We start from the raw sequence: 23,706 nt of genomic DNA on the forward strand, positions 1-23,706 counted from the left end.
ATTAAAGTGTGACAAACATGCAAAAAAATTAGATATCAGGAAGGCGGCCAACACTTTTTCACACCACTGTGTGTATATATATATATATATATATATATATATAGTGCACAGCATAAATGAGTCACCCCCTCTGAATAAATATAAAATATGTATTTTCTTAGTGATCACTAATATAATTCATGGAAAGATGGCAAAATTTAAACATATTAAACATATACTTAAAAAACAACAAAATATATGCCAATATTTTCTGTAAGATAAGTAAATAAGGATTTTCACCTTGGGAGAATGAATATATTCATTGTCATGCTGAAAAAATGCCCAATAATGCAGGGAATGAGGGGAGGGTAGCCTCTTCTGTTTCGAGTTTTTGTATTGCATCACACGGTGTGTGAATTCATGCCAGCATTGATAAAGCACAACTCCCTTGCACCTTCAGCACTCATTCATCCCTATATAAAAGCTTTACTACCACTGAACGTCACTGTGGGTACCAAGCACTTCTCTCTGTACTCCTCCTCTAGCAACACCAGAACATTTTGGATGCTGTTAGAGCCGAAATGATTGACTTGGTCTCTTGAGACCAGAGTATGGATTCCCAGAAGTCTCTATTTTGTAAATATGGGCTCTGGAAGAGGTTAAATGAGTTTATTTTGCTTTGGCTACAGTAGGTAATTCTAGTGATGACAACAACCATGCATGTCACTTCTGCAGGCTGCGTCATACTCTGTGAGATAAAGTGTCACTCTTTTCACAGCTTTTGCCGGCTCTGAGACACTTGCATGTTATTTCTCCTTCTCTTTTTCTAGCAAAAATTCACTCAACACTAAATGAAAACTTAAAGTGAAGGCCTTATCACAAGTCCATTGTTTTTGAATGTTGGTGCTACTTCTGCTAAATTCTGCTATATTTTCACACTTAAACAGGTAAATATATTTGGTTCAATATACTTACCTGTTGATCAAAAATAGCCTTAAACCTATACACTTTTTTTGTTTGTTTGTTTTATTTATTTAGTTTAAGGAGGGTGTACTCATTTTTGCAACACAATGTTATCACTTTGATAAGAAAATCTTATTTTGCTGAATAATTTTGGTATTCTTCTTTGGTAATTGATCAAGCAGGCTTGTTGGAACACTACGTCTCCAAAGAACCCTAACATGTCTTCTAAGTAAAGAGTAATTGCTGAATTTGTTAAGTTTTAGAGGGGGTGTACTCATTTATGCTGTGCTCTGTATATGCATATATATATATATATATATATATATGTATGTGTGTGTGTGTGTGTGTGTGTATAAAACATTTTTATTTTAATTAATATTTAAGAAATTTGAAATAATTTTAAAATGAATAAAAAATGTCAAATAAGCATATTAGAAGACAACTAAATCCTGTCCACATTCAACTGTCACACGATCATGCACACTTCAGACAATCTCACCACTGGATTTGACTAAGTCTGCAAGTTTTGGGAAATTAAATGTTCATTAGACATTCAAAGATTTGTTTAAATGATATAAATGCTTATTTTCTGCTTGCTGACTCCTAAATGAGAAAGTATTATAATGTTTGCCTTTATATTATTAATAATATAAAAGCAAACATCATAATATTTTTTGTATAGCTTTTAATTCCTTTGTTTAACAGTTCTATCCGATTGTTAGACTTATATCCGTATTAGACAGAACTGTTAAACGGTGACACAATCAAGAGGGAGAATGTGAGCGTTGCATGCTCATGCGCTGCCGTTCTCAGCGCCGTCAAAATAAAGGTCCTGCCTCGAACACATCAGCCAAACAGAAAAACTTATCGCCCAATGCAGATATATTGGTGGACCACTAGTAACAAGTAATTTACACAACCATGCTTTATTATTATGTATTTAATAGTATTCAACCATCATAATTTCTATTGATTTTTTTCATGTCAATAACTTATCCCCAACTCCTCTCATAGCGCCTCTTCTTTTAAAACCATTTCAGGGAGAGCAGCCGTCTGCACAGCCAATCAGAGCAGAGGGGGTGGAGTCTCGCAACAAGAGGAGTCACCACATGTGTGACCTGTGCGATAAGGTGATCATTGGTGACTTGGAATGGATAGGTGAGTTTTTTTGCTCGGGTCAAACCAATGCATTTTCAAATGTCTTAAGAAGACACTTAAATATTTGAACTATCCTGTTCTCCAGCACACCAGAAGTCCAAAAACCATCTTTATCAGGTCCGCAAGAGGAGAAAAGCCGAGCAAGCCTCAGATCAGAACCCAAACCCTACCGAACATCAAAATGTCAGTGACAGGCAGGTACCTGTACTATAGTTCTGTTGGGCTCGAGCTCACAGATGGACCAAAGAAATTAAGTGCCCATAATGTATTTTTTAGATCAATATATGAAGGTACTTTCAGACTGATTGGTTTGCAGTGGGCAGCAGCAATACCTCAACTCTCCCTGTGGAGTAGCAGAATGCACTTCAGGGTCTGTGATGTTTGGACACCCAGATTTGATGGTTTTTCCCATCTGCCACAGACCAAGGGTTACGGCTAATGTCTGGATTTGGATTCTTGCGCTGGACAGATGTCTTCCCCGCTGCTGTTTGTCTGAACGGTGCACTTTTTAACCACATCTAACCACGTCCACTGCTCTTTTAAACCATGCTGCGGTGAGCTGTGCTAACCTCTTTGGCTACTCTGACTGAACTCCAAATACATCACTGCTGATGTTGGATTACTGGATCACATTTTTCTCTGCTGATCAAGAATGGAAGGTTCTTTTTTTATTATTAAATCTGATGCCAGACTTAAATTTATGTAATCGTCTGATCATATTGGGTCAGAATATAACTGACTTCAAGCAGATGTGGACGTTCTTTCCTCAGGATTCCCAGTGCCTTTTTCTGTGATGACGTCCAACCAAAAACTTTTTAATACATCCAACAACCAATTTTATTCACACTCATGCCATTCCAAAACCATTAATTCTTGCTTGGAACACAAAACAAGACATTTTGAAGAATGTCCACGCTGCTCATTTCCATAAAATGACTAAATGATATAATATGGCATTAGAAGACTTGACACATAAATCTTATTGGCTACTTTACAGGGTTTTTGTCCCATTGGAGCTTGCATGGAAAAGAGCAGCATGAACATTCTTCAAAATATCTTCTTTTGTAACAGCATAAGCCTGAATCAATTTGACTTTATCCTTTACATTTTAAGACTCCACTTCATTTGCTTTTTGTTTGGGGTGTTTTTATTTCTTGACTTTTACAGAATGATCTGTCTATCACTGCATACATTATGTAAATGTAATTAAAGAGTTTTTTATAATTTTTATAATGACTTATCCGAACAGATCTGTGTTTATTATCTAATCAAATGAGTCAGAAAAACTTTTAGCATGAAGTCATCAGGGTTGCTTGGGCGATGAGCCACCAATACCGGCTCACAACTTCGTAATCCTTGGCTAAGAGCCACAAGCTACCTCATTTTTCTTTCTCCCTCTCTTTTGATCCCTGCTCCGCGTCGAAGTATGTGCTCCAGTGTGGAAATTCAGCAAGTTCACAGCATAACACTCATTAGCCTCCCTGTCCAGGCTAAATATACATCACACATACAATAGCTGGAAGGGAGAGTGTTTACATAGTGCCTGAAAGTGGCTGTCCCACATTTAAACTGATGTGGGTCACTGATTTGAACTGTGCGGGGCGGGTGCCGGTGAAGGGGAGACGGGCAGCCTCTCATTCTTGTGTGTGATTGTGAGTTTTATTTTAGCCCTGCGAGAGTCCAAGGCTTGGCGAGAAAGTCTTAGTGGGTCAGCTGAGCTTCCTCTTGACGGATAACAACTCATTTAGATCAGGGAGTTCTCAAGGATGAAAGTGAATGGAAAAAGAACAAAGGCAAAAAGCAATCAGCTGGCATTTGTTGACCTAGCATGTTGTTGTTGCAGACCTATGTTTATTTCAAGAAATGATAGGGCTTAACACTGTTTTAGTAGTTTGGCCACTGCTTTTAAGAACATTTTGCATTATTTACTCCATTTTTTTGTTGTTTCGAACCCATTTGATTTTCTTCTGCGCAATGCAACAGGAGAAATTTTGAAGAAAGTGCTGGTCGCTCATTTGCATGCAGTGATGATAAATTAGAACGAAGGCTTTCATTTTTCAATCAAGGATATTAAAATGGGCTTAACACTGTTTTAGTAGTTTGGCCACTGCTTTTAAGAACATTTTGCATTATTTACTCCATTTTTTTGTTGTTTCGAACCCATTTGATTTTCTTCTGCGCAATGCAACAGGAGAAATTTTGAAGTGATGATAAATTAGAACGAAGGCTTTCATTTTTCAATCAAGGATATTAAAACGCCAAAAAGAAGCATAAATGTGGTTGATTCAACGTTTGTGCTACAATCACTTTGTGTCTAAAACTATTGTGTAATTGCCTGAAGTTTAATAGCCTTTAAGGTGACTGCCAAAGTCAAAATTTGTCTTAAAGGTCCCCTGAAATGCTTAGAAACACGCAGCGTTACTCTGTGTTGACGTCATTTTAACTGAAACGGGAAGACAGGGCGGGACATATCAAGCAGCCCCGCCCCTTTTTAAAATAGCCAATAGCGTTCGTTTATATCACAGCTTGGGCTAGAGCCATTCAGAGCCATTGAGCTCCGTAAAGCCGCATTTGACAGGGTATGCCAGCCACAATCTCATCCATATTGCTATAAAATATAGCATTCTGTGTAGAATTCAAATAGCTCCGATGCATTTTGTGGTCTGCGCTGACTCGCGCATGTGATCCGCTCCGTGCTATCGTGGCTCTGGACCGGAGCAGAGTGTGTGTGCGGTGCGGTGGTTAGCCTGACACAGCGCGAAACCAGACTTCTTTTTTCCTCAATGGAAAGCATATTTACACAGTTTGAATCCTTCTCTGTCCCCTATATAGTGCACTACGTGCCATTCACTGTACAGAAAATACTAATTCTGTGGACAAGTGACCGATTTCAGTCGCGACATGAAAACAACATGAAACAGTAGATTTTGAGTGATCTGTTTTTAAAGATACAATTGTGAGTACAACTTCCCTACAATGCTTTCACCCTTTGTTGAACGCTTAGCTTGCTTTTGTTTTATTTAATATGCAGTTTGTTTATGCAAGAACATTTGTTTACCTCACACTGGGATGATTAGCCAGTTTAGTATTGCAGTTAGAGTGATTCTGTTTCTTCCCCCTTCCCTCCCTTCCAACTGCTGATTCATTCCTTGAATAAAACCAACTGATGTAATACTTAAATAGCACAAGTTAAGCCACGCTGAGAACTGGAGAATTGGGTCAAGTTTGTTTGCTTAATGATCCTGTTATGTTCAGATATGATTATAAAAGAACTGTGAAAGTGTGCTTAATCAAAGGCTCAATCCCAAATCACTTATTATTCATATTACTTGCAATATATAATATCAGCCCCATTTTTGTATTACTGCATATATGCCTGCTTGCAAATATTATGTAAATATTTAATTTTGGTGGTTGAGTATCTCATTTGTTATTACATTGTAGGAATATTTACAGCTACTTTGATCTCAGTATATCTGTCTATATAGACCAATGAAAAGCCCACATCAGCCACATCTGTTAGATGAGGGTTAGTTTGACCCAGATGATAACACATTGCATGTGGTACAATGGTGTACCAATTTGGATAGGATTTTTGGTTCACAACCCCTTACAATATGCAAAATTCTTGGTTTTCTGGTGCTATATTGGTACACAATGTGCATGACATTGTAGTATGTTTCAGTACTTCATATTTGAGGACATAATTTACCACATTAGTTTGGTTTACCCAACCCTTTTAAGATTTTGGTCAGTAAGATTTTTAAGATAAGATGTTTTTTCAAAGAAGTCTCTTATGCTCACCAAGGCTGCATTTATTTGATCAAAAATACAGTAAAAAAATAACTACAATTTAAAATTACTTTTTTAAATATATGTTTTAAAATGTAATTATTTCCTGTAATGTCAAAGCTTGAATTTTCTGCATCATTACAGTCTTCAGGGTCACATGATCCTTATGAAATCATTCTAATGTGCTGACTTGCTGCTCAAGAAACACTCCTTATTTTCAATGTTTAAAAAACATTTTTACCCAGGATTCTTTGATGCATTTAAAGTTCAGAAGCATTTATTTAAAATAAAAATAATTTGTAACATAAATGTATTTACTAAATGTATAAAAAAAAATAACCTTACTGACCTCGAACTTTTGAATGATAGTATGTATTTGTACTTGGTGCAAGTGTGAGAATTGGGATTCAGCCTATGTGTGTTTGTGCGTTGTTGAGAGAATTATCAGGATGTGTATCTGTGTGGAGTGAATGAGGGTCCCCATTCCCTTCACTGGCCCCCTATCAATGTCCGGTAACCTCCGAAACCCAACCGACATGCATGATTCAGTTTCCTTTCATTGTCTTATCTCCCTCTCTCCTTCACTTTCTCTGATATTCCCCCTCCTCTCCTCTTACCTTTCTCCTCCATTACCTGAATATCAGCTTAAATGGGGAGGTCACGTCTTCATATTCTCTCTTCCCTCTCACCTTTTCTCGTTCTCCCTCCGCTATCTGTCTCTGTCTCTCATTTTCTCTGTTGCAGTAATGATAGCGTAGAGAATGAATCATGTTGTTCTGGAGTGCAGTGGAATAGTCTGTACACCCAGTCCTTACCAGAGGTCAGCTTTGTGATGGAGTTCATAATAGCCATGCGGCAGACTGCGCTTCAAGCTCGCCGGCTCCCCTCACTGTGGAGAATTAGAGTCAGTTAAGGTGTACATATTGCATTGCATAAACTGGAACGCTGATAACATGCCTTTTAACCTGCTGTACTGTGGCCTGACAGTGAACCGTGTCCGTTTGCATTCAGGGGCGTGGGCATTGTCAAGGATGTTTGTGTCTGTCAATCTCTACTATAATTCAGTAGTTATTAATGACAGGTGTTTATAGCTTTTATTGGATTCATTTCTTTATTTATGTGAGAATACCATGATATTACATCTGAATGATTTGATTTCTATCCCAAATTCATTTTAAATTAGTCTGTGAACATGTGCTGTTTTCTGGTATGATTTGGTCAATATCTGTTCCAAGCGCAATGTGGAAAATGAATACCTTGGCCTTTAGAAAAACCAGGCTGTGAGTGTATTATGCTAATGATGAAATTTCCGTCACAACCACTGTTCGCATATCCTATATGTATAAAATCTAGGGGTGTAACGATACACAAACATGACGGTACGTACCTCGGTTTTGACATCACTGTTTTCTTAGTTTCAGTACAGCAGGGGGGAAAAACTAAACATAAAATTGCTTTTTTTTAATTAAACCGTGGTTTACGGAACAAATTGCTCTTTATAAAAAATAAATTCAATTGTAATAAAAAAAGCTAGACATAAAAAGTCAGACCCGCAAAAAGGCAAAAGGCAAAAGCCCAAACAGCGCGCAGTTTGATGGTGTCCTGAGTATTTAAACCAGGCTGTTTAACACACCCAAATGGTGTTTCGACCAATTGTAGCTCGGGGTGTTGCAATGTTTCTCCTTCCCATTCATAAATCAACTGTTATCTCATCATTCACATGACCTGCGTTTTTCCCGCTCTGGTAGAGTATGATTTTGGACATGATTTCTATCACGAGGATATGATACATTTGACCAAGAATTGACTGGGAGAAACGTTTCAAGCATGAAAATTCAGACTCACACATACCAAGCATGAATATGATCCCTTAAGCTATTCAATAGTTATTCAAAATACATTCACAATAAATGATTAAGACCTGATAAGTCACATGTGGATTACATAGAAAATGATTATTTGCTCAGGTCCTTTTAGTGTCATTTAGATGCATCTTCACATGGAAATGAAGTTTATTTGGCATTCTGTGGACATAAGGAGACCAGAGATTAAAATGTCTGTAAGGAATTTTAGTCTGTCTGTTCTTGTCGTGAAGTGGGGGAAGTCAATTTACGAGGAGCTTGTGACTGTAGTTACTATCGTGTGATAGTCATGCGGTCATCTCTTTTGACCATTATTCTTGATAACTTGCCCCAAAATTTTACAATCTCCTTGGACTTGTCAATGTGTTCTTTTGTGTTAATGTTGAAAACTGTTCTGTGACAGGGGCTTAGGTTTAGGCTTGCTTCAGAGAGGCTAGGGTCTGATTTATGACATCCTGTTGTCTTGGGCCTCTGTGGAATTTTTGTGACTCCTCGTGCCTCAACTCGGTTTTGACCAAATCTTAGATTGTCTGATTCGGTCTGATATCCTACACAACACTCAACTTAAATAACTGTATGTAGACGTGTGACTAGCACGTAATACAGATTTTAATTTCTAAATAATAAAATTACAATTTGTTGTTGAAATATTCATTTACACAGTGGCTGTCACAACTTGTTTCGTAACAAATTTATTTAAACATACTTTAAATAAGACATCACTAACAGGTAAAGTAAAATGTAATATAGTATAATAATAATAATAGGGTATATAGTCTAATATTTCGTGAAATGCTCTTCTCTAGACTTAATTTCTCTTGCATACTAACGAGTTGCGGACACTGATGACTTGCCTGAGATAAATGAAGTGCTACGTGACATTTTGGTTTTGACGTCTTTCCGTGGTTGAAACACTGATTGAGCAATTACACGAGACATGAGATGTTCATTCATGTTTATTTTGCATTAAAACTAGTAGTAAAGAGGAAGGGATGATCGCTCTCACTCGCACTTTGTGATGCCGATTTACCGGAGGTGTTTATACAGCGATCTGTCTTGCCACATCAAAGGGCCTGTTTACACCTGATCATTTCATGCGTTTTCGCTGATCGGATATCTATCTGATTGGTTAAAACTTTTCCATTTACACTTGGCCACATAAATGTGTCGTCGCAAAACGGATATAAATCCGATCTTCAATTCCCGCGCTATATTTAAATTGAACGGAGTTCACATCAACGAAATCAAAAGATAAGCACTGCATTTTATTAATTATCAGCTCATTTCAAGATCAAAGACCGCAATAGGAGAGCGCAAGTCACATCAGCACTGGAAAGATACGTTTGTTTTACTACTTTTAATGAAGATGATTGTATGTTGACTGTCTGCGTATTACTTTTTCATTCGCGGCAGTTTGTGCGTCGGCTTGCTGAAGAGATACTCGGCTACTCGTCCACTCTGATGCGTGTTGCATTAGCGCAGTCATATCTGACTATAATGTCATATAGCCTTAAAACGCTCTCACACGTTTATTATTTTAACATTTTGGGAGGAGTAAAATTTACATACAGTGTGTGGTTTCAACAACCAGATGCATTTACACTTGTCCAGTTTCGTCTGGAATGCGGCACAGACCACCTCCTGAAGTGGTTTGAGTGATCTGATTTATATCTGTCTCGAATGCATTTCGGAGGGCATTTACACCTGGTCTTTTCACGATTGGATAGCTATCCGATCAGACAAAACGCATGAAGTGACCAGGTGTAAACAGCCTCAAAGAGCGCCAAAACTGCATTTATTGTTTGAATTTCCTGAAACAAATTGACATAATTTGAAAGAGGAGACTTTAGTTTATCAAAAGTAACTATAGAAAACCGTAAGTTTCCAGTAAAGTTCCACTCAGCAGTATTTACTCGCTGTATTTATTTGGTACACATGCATACCGAACCGAAAGATTCTGGTATGAATACGTGTACCGTTATACCCCTAGTAAAAACCCAAGTATACTTTGGGCTTTTGAAGGCTGCTGTCTGTGTAGGGAGCAGAGCAGTTTTGTAGTTTTGCCTGAATTGACCTATCGGTAAGTTCCGCCCCCCTTAGTTACTTTTGTGAACTCGGACAAACAAACGGAGTTGCTAACTGTCTTACAATGACAGCTGTCTGTGTGAAAACCTTGTCCCTATATCTTTTTGATACATTTTGGACACAGAAGGACCACCATTGAAGTGGGACTTAAATATGCCATGGAGGGATATATAAAATATTTTAAAATTAATATTGTGGGTATTAATTTGGAAGCGAGGGTTTACAGATCACAATGTAAGCAGGAGAAGCCTCATGTTACGTTCGTCACCATCGCAGATAACAACATCCCAGATCAACACTGTTCATGTATCGCAGGGTATGATTAAATTAATTTACATTTAACAAGTTTAATATGAAGAGACAGTGAAATGTAGACCTTCGTTTGTGTTTTTGCCCTACACTGTACAAGATGCGAGAACAGTCCGCTATTTAGGTTTGTATGGACTCACTAACTTTAACATTAGCTAGTTTTAGCCAGTGATACCTTGCTAAAGCACAAGATGACATTAACATTCTGCTTGAGCAGATGAAAATTGTAACTTAATGAGAGTATGACAACCAGAAAACAAACTGTTTTGTCTTCACTGGGATTGGGGGTGAATGCTTTGGGATATTTTGCTCCGTTTTGTTTGGTTTAGGAAATAGAATAAAATAAATTCCATTGCCTATCCTCTCAGGATACCTGGAATCACTGCTACAAGTACCCCAGGCACATCGTTTTTCCGTTTTTGAAGCATAAACCCCATAAAACCGATGCGAGCTTCGGATCTTCCCATGTTTCTCAATGGCGCTGAAACCTACAGATGTCCGAGTTCCACTCCCCGTGCAACTGATACTCGACTGCCATTGGCTCATCTGCGTTCGAGGGGAGGGGCTTACCGATAGTTCAATTGTGGTCCAGTCTTCTATATATCTTCCTCTTTGTCTGAGTAGTTTGGATTAGATCTGCTTAGTCAGAGGCAGTATGATCGCTCTTAAACTCGTTTTGCGAGTCTACAAGATAATCCTAATCCCTTTAGACAAAACACCAGACCATCTGGAGCTAGCCTGACAAATGCAGCTAATATACACGCCACAGCCAGTCAGGCACAGACGCTGATAGTAACTTAACTCGCAACCAGCACAACTACTACAGACGTCTGAGCATTTGTGAAAAAAAGTTTGTTTCTTCTACTTAATTCCTGTTAACTGACTAGATGTAACTGCAATGTTTAATAGTGGACTATAAACCCTCATAATGAATCCTGAAGAGTGGATCGGTCCTTGTTTTTACCCAGAATAGTGTGAAAGTGTGAATAATATTTACCAGAAGTTAGAGTAAGGGTAGCAGTAAAGTTGTGGCAAACATTGCAGTTTGTATTCACTCGTTTTCACCATAAACTTAATTGAGAGCCCGTAATACGGGACCGTGTTGACATTCAAAATATCCATGACTTCAGCACTAGCACTTGTTTTTGACACCGTAACTGTGCTGTCAACTGGAAAACACATTATTTCCTGGCAGAAGACATCATGTTATCTGCATTAGAGAACTGGGAGATATCTCTCAGATTCAGCCCTAACCCAAACACACAGGACTAATGCAACACTTTAGTGAAGGCCGGGTTTGCTATCTTTTCACATTCATGCTCTCAAGGTTGTAATTTGTGGCATTTCTTCACATTTTTCTCAGCTGGATTCCTGATGGCTATTTAGTCTGGTTTGAATGTTTATCGCGTTGTTGCTTCTCAGCCGATTGAGTCTGGAGTTCAGTTTGGACGGAAATGAGGGAAACCCATCAGTATTGTCTGGACTGTGTAACTTAACTCAATTAAGCGTACATTTAAACCATTGTTCAGTTCCTCTTTGTGCATATGTGGTGGTCAGATGCTGGCATGGCGGTTGGGACGACCCGTTTCCTTGTTTGAGTTGGCTGCCGGCCTGTCTGCTACTTTGTGCCCCCATTTGACCTCGATCCATAGGTGTCCTGCCACTTAACAATACATTTACGTCTGTAACGCTCTTGCTCTACAATTCCCTAAATGCTTTATGGATCCTGTTTTTCCAACCTGTAGTATCTTCATCAGAAAGCCTCAGAGTATTGTTATCTGAACTTGAATTCCACACATCTCTCAGCGTGACTGTCATGCAAAATAAGCAGAAAGACTCATATTTATGAAGCTTGTAGCTCATTCCTGTGGTGAGGGAAGGACCTCGCCTGGTAATGTCTCGATAACAGTGGATTGGACACACTGGTGTGGCCTAACGTGGTCTGTTCGATAAGAGAACGTCAGTTCGCAATAACAGCCTTTACCAGCAGCACCGCAGGGAACCCTCTTGGCCATCGTTTTGGAGCAGCATGTTCCCTTCTAAACATCTAGTGGTTTTCCTCTGTCTCCTCCTCTCTGTCTCTTGTCTGGGGGGGGGTTTCCCTCCGTCAGCACTTCCTCAGCATAAACTGTTACAGTCTTGTTTCTATGGCTGCAGTGTGTGGTTTGTTGAACCTGGTGAAACTCCCCTAGGTGTTTCCCTGGTCAGGAGGCCTCAGATTTGCATGTACCTCATTACAACCATAAAGTAACAACAGTTAACTGACTTCCCAGGAATGAACTCACCCTGTAAACGTTTGAGATAATCTGATGAGATGAGGAGAGATAAATGGTAAAGTTGCATGCAGCTAGACTTTTGACATAGCTTGATTTACATTGGAGCTTATTTTGGCCCAGAAGTGCCCACCAAGACAAGAAAAGTGTTATGCAGTGACCACCCACAGGTTAAAACATAAAATAACACTTTTTTTGGCATTTTAATATATTTTATTTTATTATTTTTATTATTTGTATTGTTTTGTTTGTGAAGTCTCTTATGGTCACCAAGGCTACATTTAGTTGATCAAAAACAGTAAAAACTGTAATATTGTGAAATATTATTACAATTTAAAAACAACTTTTCTTAAGTTTTAAGTTGAGTTTTTGGTTATTTACTAGCATTATTCATGATTTATTTCATTGGTTATTATATACTATTATTTAGATCTCTCTCGTTTTGATATATTTCCGGTAGGAAATTTACAAAATATCTTCATGGAACATGATTTTGTTTAATATCCTAATGATTTTTGGCATAAAAGAAGAATCGATCATTTTGACCCATACAATGTATTGTTGGCTATTACTACAAGTATACCCATGCTACTTATGACTGGTTTTGAGGTCCAGGGTCACGTATGTACGATTCTCTCTCTCTCTCTCTCTCTCTCTCTCTCTCTCTCTCTCTCTCTCTCTATCTATCTATATATATATATATATATATATATATATATGCACACACACAAAAAAAATCTTGAACGACATTGTTATATTTAGATACAAATTTACAGTGTCATTTTATTCAATTAGTCAGTCATTCATTCATTCATATGTTCTAATATATTTTCTGTTTCATTCTGCTTCATAAAGACTGAAATTAATCACATTGGTTTTATTTTGTTATCTGCAGGTTTATACATTTAACATAACTAGATAAAAAATATTTATAATATATTTCTGTAACATTTTATAGAAAATGAATAATTCAGATATATATTATTCTGTTATGCATTTTATATAACATTTCTGCATCTTGTTTTTTCCATTATTATCTATGTATTTATTCATTTATTTCCCACTAATTTTAGCGTCTTTATACATGAAAATATGTAGCTGCCTTCATGTTTTAAGAAGGGATTCCTTCACAGAGGGATCATCATGTTTGGGTGTCCGTGGCATGACATGTTTGAAAACCCCTGGACTAGGTTACATGCAACTGTGACTAAGTGATGATGAACAGTAGCTTTGTCTGAACACATTTCTTTTTCTGAGTCCTTGGCAGGAGTAGAATAACAAGAAGCTGGCTTATGTTAAAATCTTTTTTACGAGCGAAGCCACTCTCCCACAACTTCCATTTGTACTTGTTCCTTTTTCTGGCCACTGTTTGTGTCCTTTGGTCAGTTGATGTGGTTGAGGAAGCCTGCTGGTCTTAATGCAGGATATCTCTGGACGTGTGTTTGTTGTCAGAAGGCTTACGGGAAGCAGCCACCTGTTAAACACGCTGCTGACTCACTCTGGTTTTGTTTGACAGGATGCACTGCATGCATATGTTCTCATCCATACTTACTGCCAGCTGGCTAGGCATTAGAGATTCTCAACTCTCACACTGAAGATGCACTTGAATATGTCCTTTTTATCTCTCTTTTTTTTCTCCACCATCTCACTCTTGTTCCCTCTGTTACTGAGGAGGCTAAACCTCACTTCCTTCCTGCCTTTGGAGAATTGAAGGACGAGTCTGTTCAGCAGCGGTGGGTGTAAATAGGCCCATGCTAGACTGAACTCGGCCTTGGATGTTTCAATAACGTCTTAGCTCTTTTCTTTGCCAGACTGAATCTGCGTCTTCACTTCTGTTCTTCCCAAGCTCCCACTCGCACACTTACTGTCTCTCACAATCAAAAATAAAACAAAAAAACACTCCTCCATCACAGATTTTCATAATTTTCGCCTCATGAGCAAGTTGCATTCTCACATAACTCTTACGTCAATGTGCTTCACGTTTTCTTTTGTGTTTTTGCTGTTAATTATGCAGGAAGGAAGTTGCACTGGCTAAAGGATGATTTTAAGATATTTCTCATTTCATCAGAATAGTCATTAACATTATTTAGCCTGTACTGTGTATTCTAAATAGCATTACAATTTAAAATAAGTTTTCTATTTGGATGTATATTAAAATTACTCCAGTCTTAAGTGTCACATGATCCTTCAGAAATCGTCTGTAAGCGCATGCTCGTCTGCTGCTTCAAATTCTCGAGCTCGTGATAGCAGGATCCGATTCTAATTGGCTGTCAATGTTTGTATTGTTCATCAGCTGAAATTTTTTTTTTTCTAAAAGTGATTCCAACGATATTGTTTCTCTGTGCCTTTATCGTTATAGCTGTGGTGTGGACTCTTGCTATTCTTTAATATTGAGAACAATTTTTAGAACTATATCTTTGTTATCTTTATAGTTATCATGCTTGGTGTGAATGAGACTTAACAGTAGTGTATAAATATTTTATTTTTTAATGAATACCTTCATTCTGATTTTAGTTCCTGATTTTTTAGGTAATTAGAACCTAGTATTTATGCATTTTTTTAAATATATAATCAAAGAATACATAGCACTTGCTTATTATTGCTCTTTTGTAGGTTTTGTTTGCTTCTATTGTCCTCGTTTGTAATTCCCTTTGGATTAAAGCATCTGCTAAATGACTTAATGTAAATATGTACATAAGTAATTATTATTAAGTGATTTTAGCAGTCATTACATAAAGCAATTTGAAACAGTGCTACGATTGACCAATCAGAATCAAGCATCCCAGAGATATTTATGCAGCTCTTTTAAAACTTTGCTGCATGTTGTTGGCTTTTAGTAGCTCAGAGGTGTGCAGAAACCTGCTTTAATAAGTCATGTGTAAATAAATGCAAGCGTTTTCTGGAGGTGTCAGAGCATTCCGCTCTCTGATTGGGTGAAGCAGACGCGTGTTGGAATACTTCATTCTCCAGCTAGGTCAGAGAGGACGCATGCCGCTGATCTGATGTGAGAGGCCTGCAGGGAGACATCTGAGGTTCTGCTGTCTGCTTTATGTGTGCGTGTCTGTCCTTGTGTGAATGCTGCCGCTATTAGGAGGAAATTGAGGGCAAAGAGTGCAGTTTAGACGCATTTACTAAGTGTACGCGTTTCTGAGTGAGCTTAATTACCTTGTGTTTGCACACTTAAAAAATGTCTCGGTGGGGAACAGTATGAACCCAAACAGTTTTTGGAAGCTGATTTGCATATTAATGTAGTGTAAGAGTGTGCGCGTGCATCCAGATGCTGGGTTTCGTGTGACTTTGGCGTAGACTGTTACAGTTCTGCAGATTTCCTGCCGTGTTATGTAATACGAGGGCATTGGGTTTTTTCCTGCACTTTTTTTCCCCCCCTTCCTTGAGCAGCGCAGCTCCTGTCTTCCAAAACTTCCTGTTTTCTCAGTGGCCCACTGAACCCTTTCCCAGAGACAGGATGAGAGGCGCACAGCTGGAAGATCCACAGTGACTCACAGAGAGCTGGTTTTCCCCCAATTCCCCAGAGTATTACTCGGCCTTTCTGCAAGTATTAAAAATAATTTGCATCATAAACACTTAGGATATCATAACGGGAATATGCCCTGTGCTTTGTATTCTGGTCTTGTCTTTTTTGTGATGTAGTGCTGAGGTGAGCATCACTATTTTTATTCCTCTGATTTCAGGTTACACAGTGTCCTCCTATTCAGGCTTTTAAATTAACCATGCATTTTATTATCAGTATAAGACATTTGTGACCCTGGAGCACAAAACCAGTCATAAGTAATGCGGGTATATTTGTAGCAATAGCCAAAAATACATTGTATGGGTCAAAATGATCAATTCTTCTTTTATGCCAAAAATCATTAGGATATTAAGTAAAGATCTTATTCCATGGAGATATTTTGTAAATTTCCTACAAGGGCTGTACGATATTGAAGAAATATGCGATACCTTGTTGTTAAATTCGATATTCTATATGCGATACGATATTGCTTAAAGTGTGTCAAATCAATTTAAATTATATTTAAAAATGAAAATTATATAACCAATTTGTCTCACATTCTTTCTTGGAAAATAAAGAATCACTATAACTTCTGAAAGTGATGAGCAGTGTTTTAGCATTACTTAAAAAGTAATGTCACAAATCAGAAAATTTAATTTAAACATCAATGTGAACATACAAACAAAAAAATTAATGACACTAATTTTATATCATTGTAACTTTGCTTTCCATACACTTTAAGTACGTCTTCATATACCACAGCAAAAACTAGTCTGAGAAAGTTCAAACATTATTAAAGGCAAGTGAACAGTAAAAAAAAGAAAGGAAAAGAAAGAAATGCACAATTTACAAGCATAGATAATATAAACAGTAGCATTCAGGTACAGAAATGTAATAATTAAGTGTAAAATAACACTGCATAGTGTTCACTGTATGAATTAAATCTAGATTAATCTTTGTTATAGGTGTTTTGTTGTTTGATTAACATTAGTGACATATTCAGCAGCACGTATTTATAGGCTGTTGTCCCTTTAAATCCGACTGCACGGATCCAGTATAATGATACACATCCGATTTCTTTCTCAGCTGTTTACATTCATTTAAAACAACCGACTGCGTTAGAGACACTGTGCATATTTATAGGCTGTTGTCCCTTTAAATCCGACTGCACGGATCCAGTATAATGATACACATCCGATTTCTTTCTCAGCTGTTTACATTCATTTAAAACATAACCGACTGCGTTAGAGACACTGTGCGAGATGCGGCTTGTGCTCGCGCTTCAGGTGCGAGTCAGGCAGCAAGACGAGACGGCAAAGAGTTGTTTTCTGCAACTTATTTTCACTTAACTCTTTTTAATGTCAAGCAATTCTCTGCTATATGCGTCGAACTAAAACTTTGACCTGTTGCAACGTTTTGATTTAAGTAGCCTATTATTAAAATGATTCAGATATCGCACGCCCTTGCGATATGCATATTGCGATATTTCGATAATTTCGATATATCGTGCAGCCCTATTTCCTACTGTAAATATATCAAAACTTAATTTTTAATTAGTAATATGCATTGTTAAAAACTTGGACAACTTTAAAGGAGATTTTTTTTGCACCCTCAGATTCCAGATTTTCAAATAGTTGTATCTCGGCCAAATATTCTCCTATCCTAACAAACCATACATAAATGGAGAGCTTATTTATTCAGATGATGTATAAATTTCAATTTTAAAAAAAGTGACCTTTATGACTGTTTTTGTGGGCCAGGGTCACATTTGGTCAATTGCATCATCTATAAAAATAAAGGTTCTTTATTGGAATTTACAGTTCCATGAAGAACCTTTAACATCAGTGGAACTTTCCATTCTGCAGAAGGTTCTTTATAGATTATTGAAATCTTCATACTAAGAAAAAAATGGTTATTTTAAGAACTGTTGACTGAGTGGCTTTTTCAGGAGACAAAAATGGTTCTTCTTTGGCATCACTGCAAAAACCCCTTTTGGAACTTTGAGTGTATAAACCTTTAATAGGACAGAGCTGGTGTGTGTGTGTGTGTGTGTGTGTGTTGAATGTGGACTAGATGAGGTAAGGCAGGTGTGGCGGTTTGTCTGGTTGTGATTGGCCCTGCGGCAAGAAAGTGTGGGAAAGAGCTGAAGGAATGGCAGCGCTCCTCTATGCCCAGTCACATTCACTTCATACCACAACACTGTTAAGTCATTCCTACTACGCAGTTTGTTTGCAGTTCCCAATCGTATATGTATTTTTTTTTATAGCCTACTAAATGAAATGCAAATGAGTTTTCTTTCATCTCAATGGTTTAATTGTAGCACTTTGGTTTGAATGCTTGTTTCCATGTCTCACAGGTGTTATGCGGTTAATAAAAAAGCTGGTCCACACCAGTTATACTTTTCTTTTCTTTTTCTGTGAAACACAAAAAGAGAAATTTCCCAGGTTTTATTTTCCATATAGCATAAGTAAATGGTGAGAATGACTGTCAAAGAGGATTTTCTGTCAACAACAGTTACAATTTGTCTGTTCTGAATATCATGTCACCAGGAGACTCGTGATCAAGAATCAAATCAAGAATGTCATGATTTTATATGGATGACTTTTATAATACGTTTGTAGGGTTTTTGTTTTTAGTCACCATCCACTTTTATTCTTCACACTTTCATTCTTCAAAGCGTCATTTGTGTTCTGCTGAAAAGGTTTGTAATAACATTAGAATAAAGCCTGGTTCACATCAAGAATGATAGCTATGAATATAACTTCCGAACCATCACATCACAATGTACTGTTTATAATATGCTCACGCTGAATATTATATGTATGATGCTTCAGATGCTCAAGTTCTTTGAAGCAGGATGAATTCTGATAGGCTATCAATGTTTTTATTGTTCATAAGCCTAAAAAAAGTGATTACAAGCGAGTAAAAAAGACTCTTTTTGCAAGTGTGGATCATAGTTTCATATAGAAAGTGATTACAATGAAATAATTTTCTTTATCATTATAGTGGTGTGGACTTTACTATTCCTTTAAATTTAGAATAATTTTTAAAACTAGACATGATATAGCTCTGCCCCTTTTCAGCATTGCGCTCATTGTCTTCTGTCTTCGTTTTTATTTCCACAGCGTGATGGTAAGGTTGTGTGAATTTATGAACCACTCGTTTTAAAATCTTCCCGGTCTACTCTGACAGTTATGACATTCGCTTCGAACATTACAGTGTTTAAGATCATTTTCCGTTAACTCTACAATATGTAAATCTACTTCACCAGTTTATTACTCTTCAACAGTGATTCTAAAGATGGCTGCACACTTGTTTCTCCAACACTAAAGATATAGACCTTATGCATCATATTTATCATCCTTGGTGTGGATGGACGTTAAATAATGACAGAAATTTCATTTTGGGTGAACAATCCTTTTAACAGATAACACCAGGGTGTATTTATTTCTTTTAAATGCAATTCCTGTGTTCTCAATATCACTTTCTGTTTGCCTTTTATAAAATCCTGTTAAAATTCCAATCTTTTTTCAATAGGTGAATTAATTTGAATGATAATTGATAAAACTTTAAACATAAGCTGACTGTGAGCTACAAGGTTGTAACCAGTGATATATTATGTCATTAAAGGTTTAAATATTCATTTGAAATATTAAAAAAAATATGTAAAAGCATACATATAAAAATAATATTAATTACAATTGAAACATTTATACAAATTATATATTTCAATGTGTAAAAGTTAAGTGTTAAGTGCATAACTAATGGAGTTATTATAAATATATTATATTTAAGTATTTTATATGTACGATGTTCTCATTTAAATATTTAAAACGCTTTAATATATTTAAATTTATGTAAATTTGAATGGAAGTAAAAATTCATTTTTTTCAGTAGGTGAATTGGTTTTAACAATGATTTATAAACCTTTAAACACAGACTGACTACAAGGTAGTAGCCGGTGACATATTCAAAAGTTGAAACCCATCAGCCAGCATTATTAACCTTTTTTTTTTTTAACCAATCATGTTTAACGGCAGTTATTCTGCAGAGAATCTCCACCAATCAACTCCGTTTCATGCTGTTGTGTAAATAGGATACAATTAAAAACTCTGAGCTTGAGTAGATCATATTTCTGAAAGTACCATTTTATAGAAGCACTTCCTTAAATTACAACACATCCACATTTGTAATAAGTTACACAGCTCAAACGGCACTGCATAACTGGAATGACCCGTTTATGAAAGACCGCGCGCGCACACTCAATCCGGCAAAAATCCCGCCAAAAAGCTCTCAGCTGTGCGGATACACAGTGTATTGCAGAAATAGTTGAGGGAAAAACAGTTTTTCACAGCCTTGAGATTGAAGATATCACAGTTTGTTCTGTCTTTGTTTACCTGAACAGTTTTTCCTGCACCGGCTATGTTTAGTTTTGTCAATATGTGGGTCAATATGCATTAAAAGGCACTTGTGTTTGTGTGTGTGTGTGTGTGTGTGTGTGTGTGTGTGTGTGTGTGAAACAAGGCTTATCAGCAATGCAATTAAAAATGTTTGTAATTTTAAATGCTAAAAAATTATGCGTACATCAAATTAAACACTGCTTTCATAAAAATATTTTATTATATATTATAACTTATAGAAGTATTTTACTTTATATATACTTTGAAAAATATTAGAATAAAAATTTGTAAAAATTATCTAAAGGTTTAAATATTCATTTTAAATGATTAAAAAATGAAACGTAAAAACATAAAAATTTAATTTTAATTAGAATTGAAACATTTACACATTTATACAAAAATAATTATATATAATAAAATTTTGTATGAATGTGTAAGTTTTAATTGTATAAAATGTATGCATTATACATTATATTTTGTATTTTGTACATTATAACTAAATGTTTCAATTGTAATTATGTATTATATATGTGTATGTATGTGTGTGTGTGTGTGTGTGTGTATGTATATATATATATATATAGTCTACTGTGTTTTTGCTTAGTCATTTTTAAATACTTAATCATTTAAAAAATATTTCAAATGACTTTTACCTTGTTTTCTTATAGACACAAGCAAGCGTACATGTTAATGTTTTGCCTCTGATAAAGCGCTGTGTAACCGCTCTGTTGTTACAGTTGGTGTGGGTGTGGACGGGGCAGGTGGATGTGACGACGGTTGGGGAATATAACCACACTTCATTACAGCGCAGTGCCAAGATTTCCCTCGAACAATAGAAAAAGGATACGCACAACAACTACATTGTTACCAAGACTGGGAGTTATGGGAGTGTACTGATAAAGCAGGCTAATCAAACGGAGTTAAATGAGATAGACGCACACTTCCATCAACCCCTAAGGGCCCCTGTTGTAAAACACAACCGGTAACTGTCACAGGGTCCATGCCCTCCAGATAGAAAATCTCACACTGTACTTCCCTCTCTTCCTTGTTTTTCTCTTGATGTCAGGGGTGGAACGGCCTGGTTCATGTTGGGCCGGTTTGTTCACCTGCCAACGGACTAGCTAATCCTGAATTTACCTGGAAAACACTCAAAAATACATAGCTCCCAGTCCAACATGCATCATCTTCAGGAAGGGTGATATAGCTTTCTCAGTCTCGCTGTACAGATGTGAGATGATGGACTGCTTGCATCTGTACTAGGTCAGCACTGGACGTGTCAAGACATGTCAGCTCTGTTTATGACAGGATAATCAGTCACTGATAAAATATTTATTTTCAGATGGATGAGAATCTTGAATGTACAAAGGGCTGCAATAAACATTTAATCCACCTATGAATAATGCAGTGCCGATGACTAGTGAGCTTTAGTTTGTTCGATTGTAATTACATTAAGGGTGCGTTCAAGAACCAAGTGGTTAATCATTAGACATAATCATTATTAGTGTCATTACTTAATTAGGTTAATGTGTCACAACAACACAAATGTGAACAACTTGTTACTTGGTGCGTTTTCGGTATAAAATCATTGTGCAGTTCTTTTCTTCTATATATTTTTTTCTGAATTTTTACAAAGGCCTGTGTATGAATCATGTGTGTTCATGTTGTCATAGCTCTTTTCACAGCTTTCCAATAATAACTGCGCACATGTCATCTCTCATCTCCTGTTGTTCTTTTGTCCCTGATCACTAATGCTTTCTCTGCACTAGTATCAGCCAGACCTTCCTCAGACTCACTGGGGCTTCTGTAAAGACGTGGTAACGTTTATGTACACATGAAATATGTGGGTGTAAATGTTTTAATAAGAGCTGAAATGAAGCTATAAAAATTTTAGGGCCCCTTGATACTGTAGGGCTGTGAATATAGACAAGACGGCTCAATTTTAGTACGTTGCTGCCCCCTTGTGGTTGGATGTAAAACTTAAGTACACTGTTGCTGAGATTTAGTGCTGCATTAAAAAGTAATGTTTTTGGTAATAGCGTAACGGGTTAAATATTTGCTACTGCCAAAATACCAACAGACTAGTGTTAGTCCAAGAGGAGAACAATACCTTTACATGAAGCTCTTTTTGTCTACTGAAAACCAGGTGCAGAGAAAACACTTCAATCTTGCACATTGCAGTTTTCCCTCAGAAAACTCATAATTTGCTGCTCATACTATAGTAAGGTAGTTGTTGTAGTGGTTATGTGTAGGTAGGGGTAGCGATAAGGCATCTAAAATATGGTCATGCAGAATAACGCATTAATATGTGCTTTATAAGTAGGCTATTAATAAACCGCCAATATGCTAGTAATATGCATGCTAGTAAGCAAATGGTTAGTGTTCCCTAATCTAAAGTGTTACCTCTATATAATATTGTTAGCATAATCATTTGACTTGAAAGCTGAAATAAAAAAATAGTATAAATTTCAGATTGCATCAGTGTTTGGTTTGTCCTTTGTCTTTTTTGTTTTGTTTTGCTTAAATACACCAGCAGTAGCGTGAATCATATTTTTTGAGTGAAAATATATTATGACTATGTTTTAAAAATTGTTTCAGTATATACTACTATTGAAAAGTTTTTTTTTCATGTTTTTGAAAGAAGTTTCTTAGGAGTGCATTTATTATAGTATTTTATTACCAAAATACACTGAACAGAGACAACACATACCCAATTCAGATTCACCGAACAATTAAAAATGAATAAAAACACCGTATTTACAGTCTTGTCTGAACTTTTACAGCATGCCATCTAAATATTCATACAGAGATTTTGTTTCGCAACAGAACTCCATATAGAAAACGTATTAGAAGATCAAATCAAGTTCGACTAATGGCGAGAGACACCCAAAATACAGCACTGCGTTTGTCACGGTAATCTTTTTGAGTCATTCTTTTGTTTTTCAACCCACATCTTTTTTTCTTTTTCTTTTTTTTTAATTCTGTAACTCTTAACAGAAAGAATCTCTACTGAACATTTGTTTAGGCCTCATAAGATTCCACAAGAAAACTCTTATTTACACCAAGTGTTTTGCAGCTTCAAGTCTGTTGTTTTCTGAGTGTATATAATGTATCTCAAGATTTAGATTGCGTCTATTTATCTAAAAGGCAATGTCGCAGTCTCATTTGGCAATGATTTGCTTTTGGATACAGAAGAAAGCAAATCCACATCGCCGTGTTGTCGTTCACAATGGTGTGATTTGGTTTATTTGTTCCTCACTTTCTACAGATGATGTTTGTAATATGTGGACTTTGAATGAGGCGCAGTGGTAAGGGAAGCAGCTATGGCACAGGGCAGAATGTATGTTTGCGTCTGAATTACAGTTTCATGGCTTACT

General features: G+C 36.7%; 1 protein-coding gene across 1 annotated transcript in view; it reads left to right on the forward strand.

Moving 5' to 3' along the window:
* Positions 1 to 22,664, forward strand: part of LOC107584326 (tRNA dimethylallyltransferase, mitochondrial-like) — a 100,872-nt gene extending 78,208 nt beyond the window's left edge. The window contains exons 7-9 of the mRNA XM_016270903.1: positions 1,983 to 2,100; positions 2,186 to 2,283; positions 21,070 to 22,664. Of these exons, the coding sequence (XP_016126389.1) occupies positions 1,983 to 2,100; positions 2,186 to 2,283; positions 21,070 to 21,168 (315 nt within the window). The 3' untranslated portion in view covers positions 21,169 to 22,664. The remainder of the gene's footprint in view (positions 1 to 1,982; positions 2,101 to 2,185; positions 2,284 to 21,069) is intronic.
* The last annotated feature ends 1,042 nt before the right edge of the window (positions 22,665 to 23,706 follow it).

The sequence above is a fragment of the Sinocyclocheilus grahami genome, unplaced genomic scaffold (genome assembly GCF_001515645.1).
Source record: "Sinocyclocheilus grahami isolate Dianchi unplaced genomic scaffold, SAMN03320097.WGS_v1.1 scaffold58.1, whole genome shotgun sequence".
Lineage (NCBI taxonomy): Eukaryota > Metazoa > Chordata > Actinopteri > Cypriniformes > Cyprinidae > Sinocyclocheilus > Sinocyclocheilus grahami.